This window comes from Athalia rosae, chromosome 3, assembly GCF_917208135.1.
Source record: "Athalia rosae chromosome 3, iyAthRosa1.1, whole genome shotgun sequence".
Taxonomy (NCBI): domain Eukaryota; kingdom Metazoa; phylum Arthropoda; class Insecta; order Hymenoptera; family Athaliidae; genus Athalia; species Athalia rosae.
Genome location: NC_064028.1, coordinates 16,836,101 through 16,853,167, shown reverse-complemented (window position 1 = coordinate 16,853,167; position 17,067 = coordinate 16,836,101). Strand labels below are relative to the sequence as shown.

Sequence of the window (17,067 nt, the reverse complement as noted above, 5' to 3'; positions counted from 1 at the left end):
AACAATAAAAATAGGCTTTGGGAAGAATATATAATTCGAAGATAAATTTTTGAAAAAATTTCCTCGCCAGTTTTTCAATATCTTGAGAAAAATTTCTTTCGTCGTTTGAAGTCTTATTATTTCACACACATTCCGCGCAATGAAACGACCTATAACCATTTACGATAACTGGCTGTCAATCGATCAAGATTATATACGTAGGTACACATGTGTACGCGTACATATGTGTGTGTGTGTGCGTGTACGATGTAAAGTAACATGTGTTCGAAATCAAGATCGTCGCGCGACTTCTCGTATGTGCCGCGGCGCACCGTTGCCGTAATTCATAATAAGTATTGTTGAATTAACTTCGTGACGACATTCGCTCGGTTTAAATTACACGTAAATATAATACGCGGATACTTGTATATCTATATAAATATCCATGTAATACGTACATCATGATAATTATTACCTATATTTCTTCACACAAAGGCGCAAGTCATCGCAACGTTACACGTAGCCAAGCTAGTACGGTAATACCCTATCGCGATCAAAGCTTGATTGTTTTATTTGTATCAATTCGTTACGCTTTTTTCCTCGGCTTTTCAAAACACCCCATTCTTTTCGTCGTTGATTCTCGCTACGTGGGTATTAAAATTGGCAAATTAAGTTGATAATTTATCAACGACGATTAATCGTACGGATGAATTCGCGCGCGGCGGCGGCGGCCGAGAAAATCATGACAACGTAGGTACTCGAATATAACGCATAGAAATATTTCGTCTAAATATACATATTCCGCACGCACACGATTCCGTGTAAACAGTTTTATCCACGTAATTTGGCAACCCTTCCGAATATCCCAGCGAAAGTAACGCGTTCAAATTTATTTTTCGCAAATTTATTAATCCATTTTCTTTCTTGGTTTTCGCGTACTCTCCTGGTCTCCGTCCGCGTTAATATTTCCCCGAGGTGAAACTACAGTGCTGCGATATTATTCCTCGTGATAATAATAATCCGATACATATATGTGTATAAATTCTGGGAACGTTATCTGTGACGTGTAAACGCGCAGAGTATACGCGTCACGCGCGGCGCTACAGTTTCAATCTATTTTTTATTCTACTCAATTTGTTTTTTTTTTTTTTTTTTATCTGTGATAAGGTGCGAGGAATTCGGGGACGCCCTATATATCTTTTCGCCTCCTATTCCACATATGCTCGTTTGCGTTATCTCTGTACGCATTTTCTCTACTTATACCGACCTCCCCCCCCCCTTGTTCTATCTACACGTTTACTCTTCCTATTTCTAATCATCGCTGATACACTCTTAATGTAGACTCAAGATCTACGGATGATTAGATTTCGTTAACTGTGACGAAGAATTTCCGGTTCATTGGATGACATATATCTATGTATGTATACTTCAAATATATATTTACCGATTTGTTTAGTGGCGAAAAGAAACTTTTACTTCGAATCGTATACGTACGCCTGGGTTATAGGTATGGCCATGTGGGATTCTTTCTTACTTGAAAAAAAAAGAAAAATTTTTCTCTATCTTTTTCGTTTTCTCTTTTTTGTTTCAATTCACTCGCTCGTTTACACGGTTTCTCGCCCGTTCCATGTACCGTAATGTAAATGCGGGCGTCGTAAAAATGTAAACATTGTTAAATACGTGCACCACCGTCTATGCATACGTGTATCTGTATAATTTATATTCATACACGTATATAGGTATATACTGTAATCTTGTATATATTCATACACCCGATGGCAGAGATGGCGTGTTGGAACAGTTTGCATAGCTGATTACATAGGCATTATATATTTGTATTATACGCGACCTGGGCTATACCTTCTACACCTTTAACTCCTCGTCGAAATAATTTACGCGTTATTTATCCGTCACCGTGTGTATCCTACATGTACTTATACGTGTGTACCATACTCACGCGTGTGTAAGTTGCGCTTCTTTTTTTCATTTTTAATTTCCTAATTAGTTTTTTCTTCTCCTTTTTTATTTCGATGTTTTCTTTCGTATATATATACGAGTCGCTACCGAGATTCCGTTGAATTTCAAAGATGTTAGGCTGGCGGGGTAGATAAGCGAAAATTTATTAATTTCAACGCTCCCCATTCAACAAATAACGATATCGTTCGGGTGCAGCCTAAAAAAAAAAGTACCTTCGACTTTCGATAATTTGGTAATAAAAAGAAAAATAAAGAACAAATCGAACGGTACACTTGTCCGATCGTAGACACAGATATTTACAAAAAAAAAAAAGAAAAAAAAAAAAAGAAAATCACCTGCGTCATTGCGGTAGTACAGATAAAAAAAAAATTTGCTCCACATTATCTACTGGGATACTTGATTTTGATCAAGAAGAATCGCGAATTTTTCAGGTGTTCGTATTATGATCAAATAATTTCGATTGATCGCAGGGGCGAAAAAGTGAGATGTCTATCGCTAAGGTATACATCATTATATACACCCAGAGGAACAGCCGTTTCATGTTTCGTTTTTGGGAATCATTGTAGCGTTATCTCTGAGCATTATATACATATCGACCTGTTCATTTTATATCTTGCGAAACGCGAAAACGTCGTAGATTCGATGACTTGCCCGTCGCCTTGCGTCTGTAGACGGATGGGGATATGTCGGGTGAAGTTGGACTGCTTGAAAATTTTTGCTCGCGTATATAGAAAATCTACGATCGGAGTGACGTCTTGAGAATACCAAAGTTATTTCGAAATATTATTCGTGAAAATATTTGAAAAAATTTTCATCTTCAGCGACGAAAAGAGACTACGAGGAACGAAAGAAAGAAACTTACTATCATCTGCGTGTTTACGTTGCAATGTAAAATATTTTTCCACCTACTCAGCTGAATTAATATGTTATACATACATATATTTATATATAGCTATTTTTGCGATATTCACCGCAACGCAGTCGCGGATTTCGCTCGAATGGTGATTAACCGGACAATTTTAGAACGGTTAGCAATACGCTTGGCAATGAGTTGCTTCTGAAAATATACGAAACCTTTCCACCGAGGAAGACTAGCTATCTAGATATGCCTGTATTCTATGCGCGGCGCGGATCAAAGATCAAAATTCAGACGTTTCTATATTTTTACGCGGAAAGCTACACGGACCTTATCTATGCAACGTAACACCCGCAGTTTTCGCTGTAACTTGTATCCTCCCGTAAGTGAAACGCCAGGGTATGCAAACTTCTGAAAAACCAGTAATCGTTGTACGATAAGCTGATCAATTTCCTTGGAGCCCTGATGAAAAATCAGTCGTACAATTTATTTTATTCGGTGAGAGAGAAATTTTTCTCAAACACCCGGTACCGCGGCGAATAGCGCTAAAGGGAACGAGACACCGGTCGCGTATTATAAATAAAATTTCGAAACGGAGATTTTCGATACTCGCGTTATTACGCGTTTCTTCGCGTTCGAACGTCGAGGACGAGGCGAGAAAAAAGAAGTCCAAACGAAACGGAGGAAAAAATAGAAGAAGACTGCAATCTCGTAATTGGTCTCGCACCATTCTCGTCCATGTCGTGCTATTATTACGCCTGAAACGTTGACCGCTGGTGCGGTGCAGCAGCGTTCCGATTTTCGTACATTATACGTACGCCATGTGTCCTACCTACGTCGTGTAACGGGCTACCTACCCCCCTTACGCCCCCTTCATTCTTACATACCATTCTAATTTCGAACCCGCACGACCTTATTGCGTTCTGCTCCGCTCGTGTTCTTCGTTCTTTCGAGACTCGCGTGACTGGGCGAATAAAAAAAAAAGAAAAAACTTTCAACGGTTCACGAGGTCACCGTTTGAAACTTCCGGAATCGAACGTCGACACCTAACCACCGACTGAACAGTAGAAAAAATCAAACAGAGTAACACCGTGTACGCGAACTCGCGACAATTAACTCAACTTTTCTAAAGCTCTACAAGGGATGAAAAAAAAATCTCGTCGTGCGCTATCGTCACGCGTGGAATCAAAAGTAAAATAATATTCGTCGTGTAAATTAATTTATAAAAATTATTGATCGCCGTTCGTCATCTAATTTTTCATAAATTTTTTATCATACGTATGATTGCGCGCGATACCGATATCGTGTATTTTCTCAGCGATTCGAATTTTCTTTGTCGTAACTTTGGTTTAAAAAAAACTAAAAAAAAAAAAACAACTAAAACCAAAGAAGGGAAAGAGACGAGGAGAGGTTGTGCATATTATGCATGAGAGAGCGGAAGGGGGGGATGGGAAGAGGTGTACTTAGCCAGTCATCATCCGTCGGGAGAAGAGCTTATACTTTATAGTGGTCTATTTATGGGGCTCCGAAAGACCTGGACGTCCTGCTCGTACTATGTATATATATACATATATATACTTTTAGGTACTACATATATCATACACTGCAGCGGTGCCGAGTTCTGTTCTTCTCGGGTCGTGCGGAAGACCCAGTTTCATATTCGGCAAAATGAAAATTAAAACTTCACGTTGAAGATATGGAAAATTGAAGATACGCCAATGATTTTACACATTGACGTTAGTCTGTAAACCACCCCGTACGTTTTCGATACGATTCAAGTTTGAAATTTTTGTCTTTTTTTTTTTTTTCTTTCATCGACACCGAAACATAGATGTTCGGATGGCGTTGCGCTCATTGATCCGCGTTACTGTATAGAGAGCTATAAATTACCTCCTGTCCCGCGAGTCCTCCGAAAGCTCGAAGTGCACGTACGAGTTAACGTTAAAACTTATTACCTATAATTGCATATCTACAATGATTCGTAATCATCGGAATTTTGATTAAACCTTGTTAACGAGGTAACCGTACAACGCCTAATTGGCTCTCGAGTTTCTCAATAATTGATAAAGGACTCCTTGCGATTCGTTTACTTATTCTTTCCTTTGGCGATGTGCGAATCGAAGTAATTTTAACGCACGTTATTATTATCGCTGTTATTATTCGCGGTACAAAGACAAAAAAAAATAAAATAAAATAAAAAAAGAAAACCCTTGAAAAGTTGGCAAAAGGGAAGAAAAGATTGTTATGACGAGACCAGGGTGAAATTAGAACTCGAACTCGAACTCGGAACTCTAACTAGAGCTGAAACTGGAACGTGAAGTGAACTGTACTACGGTAGGTAGAAGTATAACAACTTTCAAAGTTAACCAGCGGCACCTTAGCCTCCCGCGTGTATTTCCTCGACTCTGTTAACGTCTGCATAATAATAATCCATCTCATTACGTGTACGGGACGGACAATGGGGAACTAAAAAGGGTTGGAAATATATATTTCACCATATAAAGTCTATGGATACAGAAAGTTTGACTTTCGATACGATCGGGAAAAACGCGAGAAACGTGTGTGCGATCCGTTTTTGCGGATCAAATTGTACACTTGTACGTATAAAAATACTATCCGAACGCGTAGCGAACGTGATTTAATTCCGATCAATCGTTCGGTACGAAACCGAACGAAAAACCGCCAGAACAAATCACGTACCGTTGCGTGTTGGAAATATATAAAACAGAGAAAGAGAAAACGAGAAAAAAAAAAAAAAAAAAACCGCAGCTGCGTTGATCCCAGATGATAATTGAAGTCACTTCCTTTGCGCTCGAATATACGATCGATCGTTTCGGATATGCGGTACGAATTTATACAGGGGGGGGTAGAAAAAAAAAACCAATCTCACAGTGATCTGAGATTGAGACTTTCATCGATCGTAGATGAATAAGACGTGGGAATGCGGAAAAATGCGGCGCAAATACGTTTGCGTACGCCTAGCGATTTAGAAAAAAAAAAAAATTTTTTTTTTTTTCCCATTCGGTTTCATTCCGCAAAGAATACAGGGCGCAAAGCGATGAAAACTACGAACAATCGACGCGTGTACGCAGGTGTCGTACAGAGAGGTATCCGATGCTAAAGTTGTGTGATGCAGTGCCGCTGCGGGCGTAGACAGAAATATGGAACAGAGGAACACGTCCGCGCCTTCCTATCTGGAGCAGGAACTGGGCTGTACGCGGCCGTATTGATCTGTCCATCGCCTGGCACCAGGTTAGAGTAAAACGAGACGTAATGTTAACGGAACGACGGCGATGACACCGACGTCGGTTCGGAAACTCTTGTTATATCACGACGTTTTCACAAAAAAGCCGCAACGATCATCCCCGCGCGTCGGAGGTCGGAATTCATTTTTTTCCGTGTCACCCGGTCGTCCGACGAAACGACGATAACGTGGGAGGGCGGACAAAGAGTCGATAAATCGAAGGGAACACGTCGGATGCAAATTCTTTCCATTCTTCTTTTTCTTTTTATTTTTTTTTTTTTTTTCATTATTTTTATTTTTATTTTTGAATCGAAAGCGGGCGGTTGTACGAGGGTAAATTTGGCGCACCCTATAGCTCGAAAATGGCATTTGGCCATTCGTCTGGTCTGAGCAGTTGCCAATTGGAAAAGCTGCATTTTCCAAGTACTTTTGAAAGAACGCCAAAGCTGGTACGTTCGACAATCGAGACGCCAAATTCTATTAATCGGTCTCATATAATACCGGGATACGATTTATTACCGCAAACGACCGACGAACCAACACCTCGGTTATTATTATTCGATTAATTTAAAGTTGGCCCGTGAACTGATCAGAACTCGAGGAATAATATCATACGCGACGAGATATGGACAATGCACCTGCTCCGACGGTCGCGAGGTGAAATGATTATGACATCGTCGACTCTAAATTTGAAACACCCCGACGACAAAATGACGAGAATCTCGCGCGCCTCGATTTTCTTAGCTAGGGTTTTGCATGCGCGAGTCGATTATAACGAAGATACAGGTATACAATGTACACGTACATAGCGGGTAATTGATCTCGAACACGATACGTAGTAAGTAATACTACTACGTACGTATTTATTGTACAATAAATACGCACACGTGCGCACGTCTGCGTGTGTGTGCGCGCGCGTGTATCTGGGTATATAAATAAACTTTATACTATAACGGACGGTTTATTGCGAAATGAAATAAATTGCGTAATAATACGAGTCCAACTGACCCACGCGATATACTAACTAAAACTCCTCTACCCTTCTCGTGCTACTGCAAGTATAACCAACCGGTGACCCAACGCGGGTTACCTATACCCAGGCTATACGGCGGAATTATATTGCCGCACATTCACATTACACGCGTGCGTATAAGTATAACGTCGGTATATACGTACACACGTTCACGTGCACGTGCGTATGATGTACGTACGTACGTGTGTCCCATGTATATGTATGTGTATACGTACATCGCGTAATGCCGGTTACTCAAATTCACGATCACTTACAACCGGTCGTTAAATGAGGACTACGTTACGGAGTTGCAACATTTGATGTGCTGTTTATATACCTAATAGACGTAACCGATGACCGTCTATTGATTTATTATCGAAATTAGATTCGGCGAAACGGAATGTCCTTTGTAATCCAGCCCCTAAAAATATCCCGCGTGTTCCCGCCATCGTGATATCGGCGGAGACGAGGAAGTCGTGCGAATTTTTAATTCATCGATTCATTTATTTTTAGTTTATTTCGATAAGTACGCAGAATCGATCTGCGCGAGATCAGCTGGATTACTTACCTTGTTTCATTTATTTTATTGTGCATCGCATACATACATGCGCGTATAGTTCCGCATAGCAGGTGGTCTGCATTCTCGTTGCAACTACCCCGTTATCGCTACGTACAACGCTATACCGTTCGAACTAGAAGATCTGGGGCCGTATATTTTTAACTTTAGACGTTCCGAGAGGCGTGCAAGGATCAATACCTCGAAACCAACGTAGAGGTATAACCCTCCCTCGACGACCAGACTTTAACCCATATATCGAGTCTCGCTACTCCATGGCAGAAATACCGTTTCAATTTTCGAATCATTCATTTTGTCTCGTACAAAAGTTTCGAATCGAAAAAATGAAACTGATTAAAAAATTGTCACTCTCTCGTCACACTCGTTGATGACTTTTCGTTTCTGTCCGCACTTGCGAATCGCTACCTTGGCGTATACCGTGAATCGGAAGTGTTCGGAAGTCCGACAAATCGATCTCGATGGGTAAAACGAGGCTGTCGTACAGACGTATAAGGCATATATATAATGTGTATATATGTATACCGCGTGTACGGTCCACGGGATTTTCGGGCTCGCGAAAATTCCTTACCGAAGAGAAAAGACCACCGGTAAAGTCTGTCCGGTGAGGATAAAGGGGGTGTGTACGGCTGGTTGGTATTGTAGAAGCAGCTGGAGGAAACTCTGAGGAAGAAGTATAAGAAGAGACGATAGATCTATATCTGTTCTTCTCTTCTTCTCGGGAAACGCCCAAGAATCCTATATGTATATCGGTGTTACCGCGAATATTGAGAAACGACGACTTTCGCGGTAATTTGAACGATCGTCTCCCGGAATCGATACGCTCGTCGTCGAACTTCGAAAATCATCGATCGACGCGAACTCCGTTAAAACTTGAAACCGAGTGGGTCGTATCGGACGTAAAGCCCCTCCTGAGCTAAAAACGAAAAACGTTATCCGATTGATCCGCGAACTTTGCGGCGTATCCCGTCGGTGCGGGCGTAAATTGCGCAATCAACGACCGTTCGTTCCACGATTCCGCGGAGCTGGCGAAACGAAAATTGGTGGCAAGGTCCGAATTACTCCAATCAATACCCGAACGGACGGTGGGCGGCGGTGTGACGTTTTATTGTTAAAATCCTCGTCGCCCTTTTATCATCCACCGCTCGTATTTCAATCTTCCCTTCTATTTTTTTACTACCCGGTGCCCTCGATGACCTCGGTGCCAAAAGTTACCAATTTCACCCGCGATACTCGCGCGTATCCCCGTGCAGCCGAGCACACGACCGAATGTAAACCTTCTCCACCTACCTACGAATCGGGTGCGCCGGTGCGAGGACGAACTCTCGTTAACCCCGTTACCGCAGGCAACGCCGATAACCGCGTAATTTCAGAGCACCGACCTGCGGTGGCACCTAACTCCGACACTCTAATTCATCGTCACCCATATATCGGATGCGGAACCAAAACCAGTTCGAGTTCAAACTCCAAGTGGCGCGCATAGATTGCCTATCGCGCGTCACGCTATAGAATTCACCCACACTTCCGGTCGGAGGTGTATATAGTATTATTATAAACGACGCGTGCACTGGGTCGCATGGTGCAGCGGTGCGGGAGGTTTATATGAAACAGCTTTGAAGTCGATGATCGGAGACTTTGAATTTTATTCCCGTGGCACAGATGCGTAATTTTTGTGCTTCTTTTTTCGTGTTTCAGATTCGTTGGCATTCGCAGTAAAGGAGATATCGGTGAATCAGGAAGTGACTCGTGGTCAACCGCGAATCAATCATTTGCAGCAGCAGCAGCAACAGCAGCAGCAGCAGCAACAACAACAGCAGCAGATCATTTCATCCGGACCAATAAAGCGGCACAGTGATTTTCCACAAAACAGATTTATTCACAGCACGAAAATTTTACTCTCAAAGCCAAAGATGCACATAGAGGTGCAGGTGGCGTTAAATTTTGTGATATCGTATCTGTACAACAAATTGCCGAGACGAAGAGTCAACATATTCGGTGAGGAGCTCGAGAAAGCATTGAAGGATAAATTCAAAGGTCATTGGTACCCGGAGAAACCGTTCAAAGGATCGGCGTTCCGATGTTTGAAGACCGGCGACCCGGTTGACCCGGTACTGGAACGCGCCGCCAAGGAAAGCGGGGTCCCGATCCAAGACATCCTGGAGAATCTTCCCGCGGAATTGGCAGTCTGGGTGGATCCCGGCGAGGTTAGTTACCGCATAGGAGAGAAGGGAGCCGTTAAAATCCTCTACTCCGAGGCGGCGGATCCCCACGATGAAAGTTCGGCCGACCGTGAGGTCACCAAAACTTTCAACCCCGAGGCTCAGTGCTTCAGGCCCATCGAGGCGGTAGGAACTTCTTTGGGCGGTCTGAGTTTAAGCCCGAAATCCACATCACCTTTCCCGTCGTCCGTCGGCAGCAGTACCAGCTCTGGTTCGTCGAGTAACCAGCAAAATGGTCACGGATCCGGTTCCTCATCGGCACCATCGCCCACACCGATCACGAGTTCCTTCAAAGGATCACCGAGTCCTGTTCCAGCCTTCATTCCTCGTTCCACCGCTCCGCTGACCTTCACCACCGCGACGTTCGCCCAAACGAAATTTGGAAGCACCAAACTAAAAACCAGCAGCAAGAGAGCTAACAGGTATTTTTTGCATCTTGAAATTTCCTCTCGAATCGATGGAATTAAATAGAATCATTTGTCCTTTTCGCCCCTCGTGTCGTCTGTCGGCTTTTACGGAATCCATGACGATTTTCATTTGATTCGATCGATTCGCATCGATTTTCAATAGTATGATAACCGGTCGGTATTATATCATTGACATAGATCTGACGGTTTCAGAATGTCGCCGACCGAATTTTCGAACTACATAAAACAACGTGCGATGCAACAGCAAATACATCATCACCACCATCATCATCAACCGGCCGGACTACCCGTGTCGCAAAATTCGCCGACAAGTCGTTCGCTGTCGCCAGGAGTTATCGGCAGTCAGCAACCGGCAACAGATTCGAACGGTTATTTCTTCCAACACGGTCCATACCACCCACAGTTTCCCCATCGCAATCTCTTCGATTCATCGAATCACGGTTACATACCCGATTTATACGGTGCTAAATTCCCGTCCGCTTATCTCGACCCAACAACAATCGGTCATCAATTCTACAACGGCGTAGGTGGTACGCAAGCTACGACAAACCTCGGTCCCGTAGGTTCGACAAACGCGACGACGACATCTCACCAAGAAAAAACACTCGTCGAAGGTCTGAACAATTTCGGTCTCGGTTCTGTAGCACCTTATTCCACGAGCCAATACCAGCAACATCTTCTAGTTGCCAATTAATATTCCGCTCATCTGGATCCGCGAACTCGACCACCTCGACCCTCCTCAGCGATATAATTGACATACATACGTACAACCTGTATAATAACGTTATACGACGTCTTTCCGAACGCTCGAGAATTAAACCTGCGAAACCAATACCGAAAGAAAATGAGAAATGACGAAAAAAACAAAATTAGATGATAATTACGTCCATCCTTTTATCGAAGACCCTGAGAAACGAAAAAAATTAAACATACACATGTAGTTTATCATGAACCCCGCGTTAGTCCGCCCCCGTATGTACGATATGGTATATTCGCTTTTTCTCGGTACACGTATGCACGTGTGATCCGCAACTTTGCGTACATGACGATCCACGGCGTCACGTCATCACATCCCTGTGAAAATTTTTTATTTTATTTCCCCCTACATGCAATACCGATTTTGAATGATCGTAAACGATTAAGAATAAATAGTAGAGTTGAACTTAGAGTGACACACAAACATCACGTACGCATAGGTATATAACATACACTTGATCGCGTGCATGGTCTTTCACGACACGTGAACGTATTATATGTAGAAAGAATTCAAAGAAGAAAATAATTATTGCATACATATACATATGTATAGACAAAATAGGCTGAAAAGCGATAACTATGACGTAATGCAAATTACGAATGATATGGGGAACACCTGGAACTGCGGTAAATAAAATCCTATGTATACATATATGTAGTAAATTCGAATAGCAGAAGAAAAAAAGATGGATAAATGAAAATCATTGCTATCTATGTATACGGTACTATTCAACAACGCATTACATACATACATATAATAATGTACGTATTATACGCGGAGGGGACAAATATACTTATCGAAGTATAAAATCGTGGGATGATTGATACGAGATGTGAACGCTTAATAATAACAATGATAACAACAATAATTCTGACAACAACAATAATAACGATAATAGTAATGATATAAAAAGAGCGTTCCTGATCGTGTATAAAATTAATTGAAATAATTGGCTAAAATTACGAATGGTCTCTGTTACGCCAAAATGGAAACGAAAAATAAGTGAAGAGCAAAAAAAAATATGAAAAATTTGCAAATACGACCCGAGGGAAGACACACCGCAAAAATATATTACAAATTGCGTAATATGTAATAATTTATTTTTTCACTGGAATAGTCGAAGTTTAAAAATATATCTGTAGAGAATCTGTATAATGTGTATATTGTATTCGAATATATGCGAGAGGAGAAAAAAAAAAACTAAAATAAAATAATAAGAATAATATGATAATAACGATATAATTAATGAAAATAATAATAATAATAATAATAATAATAATAATAATGATGACAACATCAATAACAATAACGATAATGTTAATTATTAAAACGCACGCGGGTTTATCATTAAGAACGAAATTGAAGGGAAAAGAAAGCAAAAGGTGGATGATATTTGGCGAGCAACGAACGATATTCCAGAAAAATTATTGAAACATTTTAAGAGGAAGAAAAAAAGAAGAAAAAAACGACTAAATCTGAATAACGGGGGAGGGGGAGGGAAATATGCTATACGTGGACATGAATATATCATAAAAAAAAAAGAAACGAATGTACGTCTATGCATGATAAAGTCATGTGTAGAGTACATATTATTATGTATGTATCTTACGATTACAAATAAACGAACGGAATCGAGCGAGCAAACGAGTATCCAGAAACCAGAAAATAAATCAAACAAAAACAACTGCTATATATGAAATAAAATAAAACCAAATACTGATTGAGACAATTCAACAATAATATTAACAGTAAATAATTTAAAAAAAAAAAAAAAAAAATTTCAAATGATATCAACGATGATGAATTTTCAACAATACTAACAGTTACGACACGACAGCAAAAAATTGTTGATGACATGTAATTGGAAAATTAAAAAAAAAAAGAAAGACACTAACGAAAGAACGAATATGATATACCTATAGGAGTGCATGTATTGTAATACTTATTATATAAATATGATACACAAAAATATGGAGCGAAGCTCCTAGAGTCTCGTATGCCGTTGTGAAAACTCGTCCTTGGTACGCAAACTTACATTTTATTTTTATAATAAAAGAAAAAAAAAAAAAAATGAAAAAAGAAATCGAGAGTAAAAAAAGAAGAATTAAAATTATTATGCAGTAGGCGTGTGTGTACACCGACGTGTGCAGTAGTGACGTAAAATAAGTGGTCAGGATTCCCATAATTTCACCTTTGTGCTCAAATTTTAACATTAATAATATGATATGGCATCATCAAATTTAGAATTATTCGCCGAACACCCGCGGATGAAAGGACAAACTTGAATAAAAGATCAACGTAATTTTATCTTTTTTTTTTTCTTTTCTTGGCTCGAACATACAAATTTTATGAAAACCTCATTTGTATGCAATCAACTATTATACATAGCTATGTCTCCGTATTGCAAAAGAAATATGAATATCATTTTCCATACGCGTATCCAAACAGAATCCGCCACGTTGTATATATACGTCAGCGAGAGTTAATTAGATGATTACATAAGAAGACCCTGTTTATCATTATTATTAATATTATTATTATTATTACTATGATTATTATTGTTACCATTGTTATTAAGACGCATTACTATTGTCGAAATTATTATAATGATTTTTATTGTTATTGATATTTCTAGAACTTATTAATAATAATAATGATGATAATAATTACATCGACGGTACGGAAATACCGTGAGCGGGCTGTAAATTGGCAGTCAGGTGCTAAAAGTATTAAAAAAAACGTCTTACCGTAACATGGCATTGCCGTGTGCATTGGGATGAATTTGCTATACCTGTTGGATTTTAATTTGTTTTTATAATGTTTTATGTGCAGTTTTGGTTTGGTTTTTCATGTTCATTTTCTTTTTACCTTTGTCTTCATTTATTTTTTCGTCGTTACGATTTTCTTCCGTTATTCGATAGCACGCTTCTCGACGTTATTTTGACAATACCGCGTCGATCGTTTGAGTAAAAAGAAAAGAAGTAAAGAAAAAGAAAACTTCCTGGTGAAGTAAATGCAATGATTACATAATAAATTAAATATTATACGTTATATATGGGGGGTTCGAGAACGTTTCCGGTACGCAGGAAGCGTACAACGTGTTTTTCAAACGTAAAAACATAAGTAAATGAGAAAAAAAAAAAAATAATAACAAGAATTATAAATAAAAATTTCAGAAAATTAAAAAAAATAAATAAATAAATGAATATTTAATTAACTAAAACAAAGATATACACTTATGAAGTAATAAGATAAAGAACAGTACCCTTGATATATTATGAATATAGATATATGTAAAATGATAATAATAATATCCGAAACTTACTTATACTTACTTACTTACCTACGATACATATATATTATACTTATATACTAATTAAAAACAAACAAAAAAAAAAATAACAAAAACAAAAAAAAATACGTACGACTGTGGTAGCTATGCTAGTACCTGCTATTGTTAAAGTAAAAAAGAAAGCAAAAACGAAACCAAAAAAAAAGTTAATTAAAACACCCGAACGACAAAATAATATACGAAAGAAAAATAAACTCACTCTTTGGTCAGTCAATTTCAATCGGACTAATATTATATCAAACAACCGAACATTAAAAAAGAGACGTAAGAGAAAAACTTGTAAAAACAGTAAAAAAAATGAAAAAAAGAATAGAACCGCTGGACAAACAATTAAAGGATACGTATAATGAGACTTTCGTACCGAAGTTTTTAATCTTTTCGAACAGAAAAATATTAATAAAAATTTTTAATCTTTTCAAACCAGAAGATTAATTTTTATGAAGTTTAATTCAACGATCACGATGAACAATTCATCCGCGAAGAACGATGAAAATTCAACAACAAAAAAAAGGACCCCCAAAGAGGAAATGTGTAAAATACTATTTATACCTAAAATGAAAAATAGAAAGAAAAACGATAGGGAAGAAAGTAGCAGCCATTACTATAAACACATAATACATTATATATGCAATAAGTCGCAAAATCAAACGGATCTCGGCTTGAGACAGCTCAGCACAGAATCAAACACACGATGTATACTCTTGAAAAAAAGCAGATTAAATTAAATTAATTTTAGAAACGAAACGAAAAAAAAAAACGTGGATAACGGTATATTATATTATACACCCCACACACATATAATATATATATTTATGTAATATTAAACACAAAACATACTATATAGTATTATTCATACATATACATATATACATATAACTACTATGACATGAAATGAAATGAAAGAGGAAAAATGAAAATGAAAAGAAAAACCAAACAAAATCGAGAAAAAACCAAAAAAACTATACATAAGTTTGAGAATGAAAAATTATAAATGATAATACTAATAATACTAATGATAATGATAATGATAATGATAATGATAACAGTAAAAACAAGTAACGCAGAGTTTTCCACATTACTGGATGTATTCATTAAAGGTAATCTGTCTTTAATATGTATCAAGTGTCTATAATAGTGATCGATATTGTCTACATAAAATTTAAAACAGAAAAAAAACCAACACCGTATAGTAATAATAAGTAATAATAATGATATCTGAAAAAATAATGATTATTAATGATAATGATAATGAATTAAAAAAAGAAAGAAGGAAAAGAAAAACAAATAATAGTAATAATAATGATAATGACGAATAACGATAAACATATAATAGTAATATCGATTACTGCATACATTATATATATTCTTATACTTAGAAACGAAACAAACCAAAATGAAGAAAAAAAAAAACGAAAAAAAAAAAGTAGAGGCAGGAAACGAAACGAGTATTATCTATAGGTATGCGTTTGGCGATACCTATTATACCTATATAATGTGTAAACTCTTGTCAAATTTTAATTATTTTTGTTGTTTTTTAATTTTTTGGTTTCGATTTTCACGTTAAATAATAATTCAAAAGTACCTTGAGGTCTGGAAATGTGCATATAAGTTGATGATGATATGAAGAATATCAGGAACCGAAGTAACGGAAATAAGAAAGGATAAAGAGAAAGAGAGAGGGAAGAGGAAAGGGACGAGAAGTACCTATCTAATATATTCTTTCGATTTTGAAGAAGAAAAAAAAGCAAATTAAAACGAAAAAAAAAAAATTAGCGATTTGAGTTAGGCTACTCGTGTGTAAATAGTTGAATACTTTATAGCCTTGTTTATATATTGATTAATATCAAGTAAATTAACACAATTACGATGATGAAAATGAATATATCGATGATGATGATGATGATAATTAGATTTGTAATTAATTATATATATTTTTCAATACCTTAACTACTTGCTGTGTATGTAAACTACAGAAACTTGTAGCGCCATAATTTTGATTAAATGAAATAATTAATTAATTAAAATGAAATAATTAATTATATAAGACAAATAGGAAAAGAGAAAAAAAGAAAGAAAAAATTCTACACCATGTATCGATGGTGCGGCGGTTCTGTCGATACACACATAATATATTATACCTAATACATACCCTAAATGTATATATCCTAACGGTATATAATATATATATACGTGATATACATACATAATATACCTATATGTACAAGCACTTCGGGGCTACAAGCGAATGCTAGTCTGGCATATAAGCGTCGCATATAGACGCAAATTTTTATTTTTATCTCTATCCCTTTTTTCTCATTACCGATTTTCACTTGCATGTTTTTCTACTTCCTCCACCTCGTCCCCTCATCCTAGACTTTCCGAAAAAAGTCCTTCATTTTCGTTACAACCCTTTGCCTACCATTCCTCATATATCATAACCCTTCCTCTCGTACTACGGATAACACGAAATACATACGCAACCACATACCTTTGTTACACGGTTGAAAACATACATATATATTTGTTATTGTTATTATTATTTTTATTATTATCATTGTTATTATTGCCACCAATAATACCAGATATGATTATTAATCTATACACTATAGATACTGCGCATATATATACATACATACATACATAGTGAACACGGCATGTATTTTGTTGGC

General features: G+C 37.9%; 1 protein-coding gene across 5 annotated transcripts in view; it reads left to right on the top strand.

Annotated features, from left to right (window-relative positions):
- Positions 1–12,045, top strand: part of LOC105683437 (protein Tob1) — a 41,720-nt gene extending 29,675 nt beyond the window's left edge. For 4 of the 5 annotated variants that reach the window (XM_048652971.1, XM_012396019.3, XM_048652973.1 and 1 more), the window contains 2 exons: positions 9,338–10,283; positions 10,467–12,045. In XM_048652971.1, the coding sequence (XP_048508928.1) occupies positions 9,338–10,283; positions 10,467–10,983 (1,463 nt within the window). In that variant the 3' untranslated portion in view covers positions 10,984–12,045. The remainder of the gene's footprint in view (positions 1–9,337; positions 10,284–10,466) is intronic. The other variant, XM_012396020.3, reaches the window with a different exon arrangement.
- Positions 12,046–17,067: the final 5,022 nt, after the last annotated feature.